The sequence below is a fragment of the Condylura cristata genome, unplaced genomic scaffold, assembly GCF_000260355.1.
Source record: "Condylura cristata isolate star-nosed mole 26May11 unplaced genomic scaffold, ConCri1.0 scaffold00028, whole genome shotgun sequence".
Lineage (NCBI taxonomy): Eukaryota > Metazoa > Chordata > Mammalia > Eulipotyphla > Talpidae > Condylura > Condylura cristata.
This window is the reverse complement of record NW_004567129.1, coordinates 18,039,916-18,051,319: the sequence shown is the minus strand read 5'-3', so window position 1 is coordinate 18,051,319 and position 11,404 is coordinate 18,039,916. Positions and strand designations below refer to the sequence as shown.

Here is an 11,404-nt window from a genome sequence, read left to right as displayed (position 1 = left end):
GGGTGGGGGGGTGGGGGGAGGGAAGTGCACGGGACTGTGGTGATGGCACATGGGTGACTTGGTGACGGGAAACCCATGTGGATTACAATTGAGATGGAAAAAAAATGTACAAAATGATGTAAAAATAAACTGTTATAAAATAAATAAATGAATGAATGAATAAATAAATAAAATAAAAATGTTGAGGCTGAAAAAAAAATGGGATTACAGAAGTGTATAGTTCAATAAAAATAAAAAACGGGGTGCTGGCAACCTATCACTACTGAGCCTGTGCCCAGGAGCCACGCACCCTGCTGTCAGCGCCACTGTGCAGGCTTGAGTAATAAAGTACTGAGCCTCTGTGCTTAGTATCCACTAACAGGACAGTTTTCAGCTGTGACCTGCATAAACCAGGGCCAATTTGTCACCATGTCAAACAGGAAGTGTTCAGTGAGACTCAGTTCTGAGTAAGGAACTGTAAAAGTAAAAAAAGAACATAAAAAAAAAAAAAAAAGAACATAAAATGTACTTTCCAAGCCAAAGAGAACACAGAAGTGGGGAAATGTGTTAGAATACAATGCTGAGTCAAACATTAAACAAAATAGTATGTATATTAATGGTGAATGAGTGAAAAATATGAAGGTGAACAGTATCAAAGGTTTTGAAGACATTCATTCGTGTTATGTGCCTACGAATTCCACGTTTGGAAATTCATTTTGAAGATCCTATTAGTGTAAAAAGGTCTAACAATACTATTCAAAATAGCAAAGTAATGAAAGCAAACAAGAAGCTCAAGGGTAGGACATTTGTGAAATAAAATGATATTTCTATGAAGCAATACCATGCAGCCAATAAAAGTGATGCACAGGGGCCCTCCCTGGGGGCTCAGGGGGCTGGAGTGCCAAACTGCTGAAGCTGAGCCAGGCCGCGGCCACTTCAGTGTGAGAGTTCAACCCCTGCCCCGAAGCTGACCCACATGGCGCGGCAGACCTCTCCTGTCTCTCCCGCTGCTCCCCTCAGCAGCATACTTTGTCGATCTGCCTATTATTCTGCTCCCCACTTTGACTCCGTGAATCCTCTTGCCGCCCCTGCACCTCGGGCATGTACCCCATGTCTGTATGCAAAAACAATCTTTAAAAAAAAAAAGATGGCATAACTGTGCATGTAACATGGCTGATAGTCATGATCATTGAAATGAAAAAGCAGAACTAATGGTCCCACTGTCCCCCACATACAATCACAGCAAACATGCTTGTGTGAAAGGTGCTCTAGAAAAAACAATCTAAAAGGTTACACCCAGGTATTGCCAGTGCTGGTCTCCAAATGACCTGTGTCACATAGGATTTTTTTTTTTTTAAGATTTATTTATTCATACAGAACTGGGGTACAGGCCAGAGTTGCAGGGGCAGTGAGAGGATTCACCAGAGACAGAGTGGGGAGCAGAACAGGCAGATCGACGAAGTACACTGCTGAGGGGAGCAGTGGGCGGGTCAGGAGAGGTCTGCCGCGCCATGTGGTCACCTCCTGGGCAGGCGGGAATCGAACTCATGCAGAAGTGGCTTTAGCTTCTCAGTGCAGTGCTTTAACCCGCTGCGCCACCAGGGAGGGCCACACATAGGATTTTTTAACAGCTTTATTGAGCTATAATTCATGTAACACGAAACACTACATTAAAATGTACACTTCAATGACCACAATCTAAATTCAGAACACTTTCACTGTTCCAAAAAGAAGCCTCATACTGATTAGTAGTTAATTCTTCACCCCTCTGCTAATCCTAGGGAATCTGCTTTCTGTCTCTACGGATTTGCCTATTCTGTATATTTCATTTAAGAATAATTATATAGTGTGTGGTCTTTTGTGATTGCTGCCTTTCACTTGCCACAGTTTGAAAGCATCAACTGCATATACCAATGTCTCATTCCTTTTTACTCCCAAGTAATATTCCACTGCACAGATATATCTCGTTTGTTTATTCTTTCATCAGCTGATGAATTCAAACCTACTTACAACCCAAAACACCTCTAAGGCAGGATGCATTATTTTACTCTATTTTCATGAGGAAACTGAGTTCTGGAAAATACAAGTGTGTGATAATGAAAAATAAATGCTTTTTCTTTGTCCGCTGTTCTTTGGAATTTCCTGAGTGACAGGCATATACCAACACCCCAGAGTTTATGCTAATGAAGTGCCTCTGGAGCCCCTAGGAAGCTTCAGGACAGGGGCTGGAACCAAAAAAAATCAACCAGTTGACTAGAAGATTGGAATTTTCAGCCCTATGCCACCCTACAACCCAGCAAAGGGAATACAGAGGTTGAGCTCACTCACCAAGTGGCCAGTGACATTCCTCAATCATGCTACATAGTGAAATCTCCATAAAAGCCCTGAATAATGGGGCCCAGGGGCTTCTGCATTCAAGGCTGCATCCACATGTGGGGAGGTGACACACCCTGGCTCCCTGGTGACGGGACTCTGCAGAGCTTGAAATTACTCCACACCCTACCTTTGCTAACGCTTCCACTGGCAGTTGTTTTTTTTTTAAAGATTTTATTTATTTATTCACATAGAACTGGGGTACAGGCCAGAGATGCGGAGGGTGAGAGGATTCACCAGAGACAGAGCCCAGAGCAGAACAGGCAGATAGATGAAGTACACTGCTCGCCATGTGGATCTCCTCTGGGGTAGGCGGGAATCAAACTCATGCGGAAGTGACTTTAGCTTCTTAGTGCAGTGCTTTAACCCGCTGAGCCACCAGGGAGGGCCCAGTTTGTTTTTTTTTAATATTTATTTATGCATACAAGAACTAGGGTACAGGCCAGAGGTGAGGGGGTGGAGGGGTGGAAAGGACTCACCAGAGAGAGAGTGGGGAGCAGGCAGATTGACGAAGTACACTGCTGAGGGGAGCAGCGGGGGGGTCAGGAGAGGTCTGCCGCGCCACGTGGGTCACTCCCTGGCTGGGCATCTAACTAACGCGTGCTGCAGTGGCTGCTGACAGCTTCATAGCGCTGCACTTTAACCCCCTGCACCACCAGGGAGGGCCCTCCGCTTGGCAGTTTTAACTTGCATCTATTATTTAAAACCTGTAATTGCGAGTAAAGCACTTCCCCAAGTTCTGTGAGTCATTGTCAAGAATTGTGTGACCTGAGGAGTAGCGGGGTATGTGCATCTGCAGGCGGCCAGGCAGGAGCGAGGCCACCCAGGAGCCCCCACTGTGGCCAGAGTCTGGCGGGATGGGGCCCTTAGCCTGTGGGGTCTGAGCTAACTGGGCCAGAGCTGGAGGGAACTGGGGACACCCAGTGGGTGTTGGTGTGAAAAACGACACGAGTGCCGTGTCAGAAACACAGTCATCAGTGTTGGAAAACACCACACACTGAGTCACAGCTCAGGGCTCTGAACGTTCTTGGTGACTCCAGACCCTTCTCACCACAGCAGTGGGTGCGGGCGCGGGGATGGCAGAGGCCTGCAGGAAGCCATGGGGGAAGCTCAGCAAGGGGAAAAGCGCGGGGCTTCAGAGCAGGCCGAGGAGGCAGGAGGCTGCAGGACAAGGCGGCCTGGCAGACGCAGCTGGACCACCCAGGGGCAGGGCCGAGGCGCCAGCCGGGAGCAGGGGCCACAGGGGCCATCTCTCTCCGAGGACCTGACGTCGGCAGGGCGGGCTGGGGCGGGGGCGAGGGGAAGGACCCTGGGCGGCTGGTAGGGTGTAGACAGTGGCCTAGCTCTTGCCCAGGTGGTGGTCTCCGATCTTACTGGCCCTCGCTAACCTGTACGTTTGCCCTGCCCAGCCTTTCTGAAAGTGCCGTGCTGGACGACAGAAGGTGAGAAACGAGCCCAGGGTCCCCTCACACGACCTGGACTGGGACCTGGATGGGTGTGTCCGACCCAGAGCCCTGCAGACCTCCCTCCTCTCCACAGAACATGGGCTCAAGGGTCAGCTAAGGGGAGTGGGTGCCCCGGCCGGGCCCTCGGTGGCCAGAGGGATGGACGAGGACAGGGCCAGGAGGAGGCCTGTGGTACCATGAGGACAACCCCAGGGCACCCAGTGGGGAGCTCCTGTCACACAGGGAGGGGCAGGCGTCACGGCCTCAGCCTGCAGACTTTAAAAAGTCCGCAAAAGGCTCAGGAATGGAGTCTTCCGACTGCACCTGTGTGCGTAGATTATGTCTGTGGTCCCTGATCCTCAGGGGCTATGTTCCAAGAGTCCGGGGCTGCCTGAACCCAGAACAGTCCAAGCCCTACATACGCTACGTTTCTTCCCAGACACACATACCTTGGGTAAGGTTTAATTTCTGAATTAGGCGAAGAGATTCACATTAACGACTCGTAACAAAACAGAACAATGTTAAGTAGAAGTGGTCTCGCAAAATACTTTATCATACCTAATATTTGTGGGCCCTGTAGAAGTAAGAACAGTGGGCGGGGGGACACGGCTGTACTCTGCGTCGTCCTCGCTACTGTATGTCATGATTACTTGTGTCGGCCAATACTCCTGAAATGACCCATTTTTCTACACTTACACCGGTACGACCCCGTTTCATTCATCAGCTGGTTCTGTCAGGGACAGAAATACTGCCCCCGGCTGGAAAGACTGCACGCCCAAGGGGAACCCTCTGTAGTGGCCTGAGGAGCACTCTGCGCCCACCCCAGCAGACATGACCTGAGCTCTCGCCCCTCAGGACCAGCTCCCCAAGTCCACGCAACTCGCAGTGTCACAGCTGGACGAGCACGCCCGTCTCTGCTCTGAGGGCCGGGGTTCCTAAAAGGACCCCAAAGGGCACGGAGGTGGCCTCTGGGGACCCAGCTGACGCTCCCAGAGGATGGAGCTTAACTTTCCAGGGGAAGATGTGCTTGGACACATCCAGACCATGTGGTCAGCCAACAAGGGAAACATCTTTCAGGATTAAAACAGAAAAACCAGTATTTCAGAAAGTTTATTACACAGTTTTAACAGATTTATTACTGTAAAAATAAGCAGAGAAGACAGGATTAAGGGAATAAAATCAAAGCTGGTGGAATCCACAGGAGAAGGGCGGGTGGACAGAGGGCCGCTGGCCACATGAGCGCCCCTTGGGGCGAAGATTACGGCTTCTCCTATGGACAGCAGACCCCTGGCTCGAGGGCTCACGAGACTGGCCTTTATCGCTAAAACAGCCCTCTAAGAAAAATATTGTTCTCTCCACTTTACAGCTGGGGGACCACGCCCTGAGGCTCTGAGTGACTTGCCCAGGGCCCCCCACTCACCCTGTACTGGAACCTGGATGGGTGTGTCTGACCCAGATCCCTGCAGGGCAGCTTTATCAAAGGGCCCCTGGCAGGGTTCAGCTCACAGCCCAGCCCAGCACCCCCTCCTCGAGCATGTATTCAGGAGACCTGTGAAAGGCCTGGGGATCTCTGCTAGGACCTCACCCCCAAGGATTTTGCATTTGGTTGGGGGTTTGCATGGTTCTCTTAAGCTATCTCTCCACTGCATTATCAACTTAGGGCACAACCCTACGGGTATTCTCTCGAGCATAACAACAAGTTTACCTTAAAAGCAGTTGAGACAGGCCCTCCCTGGTGGCGCAACGGGTTAGGATGCAGCACCGCAAGCCGCTGCAGCTGCTTCAGTGTGAGTTTGATCTCCGGCCCCGGAGGTGACCCACATGGCGTGGCAGACCTCTCCTGACCCGCCCGCTGCTCCCCTCAGCAGTGTACCTCATCGATCTGCCTATGCTACTCCCAACTCTCTCTAGTGAATCCTCTTACTGCCCTGCACCTCTGGCCTGTACCCCAGTTCTCTGTGCATAAATAAATAAATTTAAAAAAAAAATAAATGAGACATTAAGACCTGTCACAAAATCTTAGAAGTATCTGTAGTGTCTTGACATTTTGAAGCTCTCACTTAACACCGGGGTGCACCCTGTGTTACCTGTGGGGGCTGTGACGGCCACGCAGCCGCTGCCTGAGGACCATCTGCCTCACCATGCGCGCCGAGCACAGCGCCAGCAAGTCACCGCTGAGGAATCCAGCACACTGCAAGCCCTCTTCAAGCCACCAGTTTCTCAGAGTTTTCAACTCACGACAACTTTCCTAGGTCAGAAGCGTCCGAGCCTATTAGGCCCCAAGAAAGGGCCTTCTGTCAGGAAGACCCTCCCCTCCTGGCACACCCCAAGGCCCACCAGGGATGGGCCCTGCCAGGCGAGGCGACCAGCCCCGCTCTCCTCGGCTTCAAATACAGCCAGCACCTGCCGCGCGGGCGGGCGGGAGGGAGATCCCGGCACCCCCCTCCTCCGGGAGCCCTGGTGCCCCACAGGTCCCCACCCCCAGACTGCTGAGCTTCTCCCCTGCAGCCCCCTCAAGCTCTTGTACATGCTTATTTGCAAAGATATAAAAAAAAAAAAAGCGATTAAGTTTCTCATTCAGCACCCTGAGAGGAGTGACACGAGTCGGGAGAAGGGTCCTGAGCTCCGACGGCCGCGCGGCGAGGCTGGGAGACGGGCGGGACCCCAACCCAGGCAGAGGAGAGGGTGCGGGCCAGCCCGGCCCCTCCGGGAGCTCTGCGTTAATGACACCGCCAGGCATTCCCAGTGTCAGTTCTTCTGGAATTGGCGTTTTGGAGTCAGTCCCGTGTGGAAACACGCCGATGTATTAATTCCATTTTCTCTTGCCCATAGCCTGCAAATATCAACATCTCCGAGCAGAGACGCACACAATCGAAGTAACACCTTTAAAGGGGTCAAAATAATTTGGCCATGACGTCTCCTACCATGGAGAAGATTCGATTCATCCTGTAGTTTCCCTGAACCCAGAAATGAAATGTGAAGTCTCAACAGCCGAATTACAAGGGCTGTTGACTATTTAAACGTCAGAATGAAGCGACCCAAGCGTGACGGGGAGAGACCGCAGCTCGCCCTGTACTCACCGTCAGGCTCCAGTTGATCTGAGGGATCCTCGTGTGCAGGTTGAGACTGAACAGAATCAGCAAGACTCCGGTCACCACGAGGGCGCTGCAGCTCACAAACTCAAAAAAGTAGAGGCCTTCGCACGGGGAGCACTCCATGATGGTCTCTATGCAGACGAACGCAATCAGGGCCAGAACCTAGAAGGAAGGGGGACACACGCGTGGCTGTGTGCTTGCTGTGCACGTGTGAGCACGGCCGCACCCGCCACATTCACCCAACACTGCCGCCACCCGCGGGGATCAGGACCCCTCCGCTCCGTACGGAAGCACAGCGACCCGAGGGAAGGAGGCCTGCCTGGGAGGCGCACCTCACCCCTCCGGCACACAGAACCAACCGGCCAGCTGCCAGCACCCCTTGGGGAGGCGCAGACAGGCGGAGAGAAGGCCACCGCCCGCGTGTGTCACTAATTTAGGCCTCAATTATGCCAAACTCTGAGGGTGGGACCCGCGTGCTGTCTGTCCAGCTCCTGCCAGCTGGAATTACCTGGCGGTTCATGCTGTGGCCACACAAGGTGACCGGGACCCCTGTCAGTTTTAAAGTGCTGGTGACACCCCACCCCCAACCCCCAAAATGAGACACAGGGCATAGCCATTGGCACAGGGCCGTCAAGTGGGGGGTGAGGAGGAAGCCACCAGACTCCACCCCGCGGTGTGTGACTTACTTGTGTGTTCACTGGAAGGGTGGGGGGTGGGGGCTCTGCTCTTTCCACTGTCGATAGCCCACTCAGGGCTGGGGACCCACATCTTTCCCAACCACATGTGGGCTTTTCTCATGTCGACTGTAAGTCAGCACACAAAAGACACAGGGCCTTTGAACACACACATGGTGACCCTCCCCCTGTGGCCTCCCGCGTGTCCTCTAGACAACCGTGGACTTCACTTCTCCATCTGAATTACATGCCTGACTGGCAATCAATTCACAAAGAAATAGTTCATATATGGGAAACTCCTAAGCTCCCCCCCCCCCAACAGCTGTAATTGGATCTAGTAATCTTGGGCAAGAAATAACATACTGTACTGATGAGTTGCAAATGTTCCTGGTATGCTAACTTCAACCATATTTATGTGGGGAGGTAACACCTACATTCTTAAATATTAAAATAAAAATGGCTTCAAGAAATATGCAAATGTGATAGGCCATCCAATACAGAGTACAAGAGGGACAAAAACCTGTTTAGCTGAGACATGAGCGAAGGAAGCAATTTTAAGAACTAAGAGAAAATACAGTATGTTAGGCAGTGATAGGTACACAAAGGACAAAGTTTAAAGCCAGGCAGGAAAGTGAAATATCCCCGGGGGAGTGCTTGAAAGTTAGGCAGAAGGGCCATGGGAGGCCTCACCGAGACGGTGCTATTTGAGAAAGAGCCAAGAGAAACAGAGTCCTGGTGCCTGGGGGAAGAGACTTCTGGGCAGGGGGAGGGCGGATGTGGGCAGCAGCCTAGGCCCTGGGGGGTCGCCAGGGGAGGCCAGCGGCAGGTGCAGGAAGGCTCATCCCCCTGCGTGCCCGCGGCCTGTCCCTCTGCTGTGCACACAGAAGCCCTGAGCTGGCGTGATCGCTCGGGTCTGAAAGGGGCTGCAGTGTGGGCAGGGAGGGCCACGGGACGCAGGCAGAGGCCAGAGAAGAGCCAGAGGCTTGGCTACGGCTGGCAGAGATGGCGGTGCGGTCCAGTGGTGAGCAGGACTGCGCTCCGGGCACTTTGCAAGGAGGCAGGACTCGCTGGCTGGTGGCGGGGCGAGAGGAAGGGGCAGCTGAGCATGACACCAAGGTTTCTGGCCTCAGCAGCTGAAGAAAGACACTGTCAGTGGGGCGTCTGGGAGGAGCGGGTTTGGGAGGGGGTCAGGGGCTCAGCTCTGGCACATGGTTCCAGCCGGGCTCCAGCGGAGTGGTCACTGGCTGTACACAGGTTGTGTTCAGAGGAGGAATCTGGCATGGAGAGGCAACTGGAGCCACTGTGTGGCGGAGTCCCGGGGAGGGGAGGTCCCAGGTTCCCTGCCCCTCCCAAGAGAGGTGGAGCTGAGCAGGGGGAGCAGCTAGAGAAGATGGGGTGAAGAGCAAAGCTAGGAGAGGCACATGGAGCAGAGATGAGAGAAGCTGTGCTTCCCGGCTGTGGATCATACCAGAAACCTGGGGACACAGAGAGGGACACATAAAACAGACGTGGTGAGAGACCGTGGGGAGGATGGAGATGGTGGCCTTTGCACCCTGCCTTGTGTTCCAACTTTGCTCCTTGTGTCCTAGACTTACCCGCCCTGCCCTGTCGGTCCCCGCCAGAAGGTGCCTTAGACTGTGGTGGGCTTTGGGGCTCAGTGGCCCTCCTCTGGGCCAACCCTGACCCACGAGAGTATGAGTAACTTTGGGTGCCTGATAGGGAACTATTAAACTATATTCTTTTTCTCTCTCACACACACACTAAGTGAGAACACATAAGTTATTTTCCACTGAAGATCTTAGGCACGGAGTATGTTTTGTCTTGATGCAGTGGCTGGCAGAATCCATTTAGAGCATGCAGGTTTGGGGGCCCAGGGGTGCCCCTCACCACCCTGTAACAAAGGGACTGGCTGAGATGACCACTTGGGGTATAAGCAGAGAGAAAGGAGAGGAGACAGCCTGGGGTACCCCAACATGTGGGTGATATGAGTCAGAGAACCTAGATTTAAATTTAGTTCACCAGTTACTGCCTGGATGTGGTGGCTGGGCTGTAATACCATACCCCCCCCCCCCAATTCTTGCCATCCACAAAGCACAGGGCTGACCTGCCTTGCAGAAGAAAAGACTTTAGGGTGTATGTGTGGCCTCAGAAAGTCCCCTAAGTTTCTGCCCAGAGGTTTCTGCCTGCCCTCTGATCACACACCCCGAGGCTAGCCTGCTGCTGTGTCCCGAGGATACCCCAGAGGTCTAAAAGGCAGGGAGCTAAAGCCTCCAGCTGACAGCACTCTAAGGAGCCAACTCAGAGGCGGGTCCCTCCGCAGGCCAGTCTTCACAGGGCACTACCTAGCTGATGACTTGAGGACAACCCGAGAGAAAGTCACTCTGGAATTCCTGACCCTTAGATCAAGGAAGGTAAGAAAGATGTGTTGTCTTAAGTCACTAAGTTTTAAAGTAATTAGTCATGCTGTGATTGGGGGACAGCACCTCTCTTATCAATGTTGTGATAATAGCAGTAATAATGGAATTAATAATAGGAAGATAAATTAGCCCAGGCGCTTCTCCGTGCCAACTCAGCTGCACCCAAGCGGCTAAGGGGCCAACTCAGCTGCACCCAAGCAGCTAAGGTGCCGTGCCAGAGCGGGCGTGTCGCAGAGGGAGAGAGTGCTGGGTCTGGCGGCCAGAATGACCCTCAGTCTTTCTAGATGACTCTCTTCTTCACAACCCACCGGACTATTCCCTACCAGTCACTCACCTATACCTGCCTTCTTGGCACACCCCACGCTATCGGGTTCAACATTGAGAAGATTTGTAAAAGGACTCTGTATCTGATAAAAGTTGCATGCAAAATAGGGCAATTTAGCATGTTATAATCTAAACCAGAATACACAGCAGCGTACACACCCTGCTTTTCTAGCCTGTTTTTTCTACTAACCAGTCCATCCACAGGCGTTTCCACATCAATATAAACATAGCTGTATTTTTGGTGGCTCTGTAGTATTTCTGTGTGTGTTTTCATACCACCAAGCAGTTAACTCAATTCTGACTTTATCTCCTTGAACAGAACATCAGATCACAGGGGTGTAAAGTTTTACCCACAAGGTCGCTCCCACCTTGACGCCAACAGCAAGTCCAGGTTGTTCCCTGTGCTTCCAGCCCTCCTGCTAGAAGTCAAGCGTTCCTGGGGTTTGGTGGGCTTGCTGGAATAGTTCTCAGAACTCTAGAAACCCACTGACTTACCAGGGTGGCGGTCTATTGCAAAGGAGAACAGTGAACAGCCACAAGAAGAGACACATGAGACCAGGCCAGGGAGGGTTCTCAGGCAGGAGGGGAGACCACCACCTCCAACACGAGACAGTGGCCTCAGCCGAGGGGCTGCTAACACCCACTCAGACATAGAAGGGGTTCTGCTAGAAACAAAAAAGACACCCTTACTTCTCATCATTTAGGGCACTCAAAGGGTTTTAGGAGCTCTACGCCAGAAACAGATGGAGGCCAAATATGTCTTTCTTATTTTGAGTCACAGATTTAAAAAAATCACAAATCATGAGTATTCACACAGAGATAGAAACCCAGATACGTACATCTATACACACACCATGATCCAGGCACCCCGTTCGGCGAGGTACCTGAGCAGTCTCTAGTACTCTGTCACCAGAAGCGCCGCCATTTCCTGCCTGCCTTTGGAATCAGCAAAATGTCACATTTTCCTCCAGCACAATGACATCTACCTGCCTAAGGACCACAAGGAAGAAAATACAGCATTATGCTAGAAACCAACAACTTCAAGGCAACCAAGAGTCCAAAGTGACTCAAGTTAGAGTAATTTTGCAGTGCACAAA

The 11,404-nt window shown here is 52.1% G+C and overlaps 1 protein-coding gene across 1 annotated transcript in view; it reads right to left on the bottom strand.

The window, feature by feature from the left end:
* Window positions 1-11,404, bottom strand: part of CMTM4 (CKLF-like MARVEL transmembrane domain containing 4) — a 47,292-nt gene that overhangs the window by 5,781 nt on the left and 30,107 nt on the right. The window contains exon 2 of the mRNA XM_004690500.2: window positions 6,878-7,054. Within this exon, the coding sequence (XP_004690557.1) occupies window positions 6,878-7,054 (177 nt within the window). The remainder of the gene's footprint in view (window positions 1-6,877; window positions 7,055-11,404) is intronic.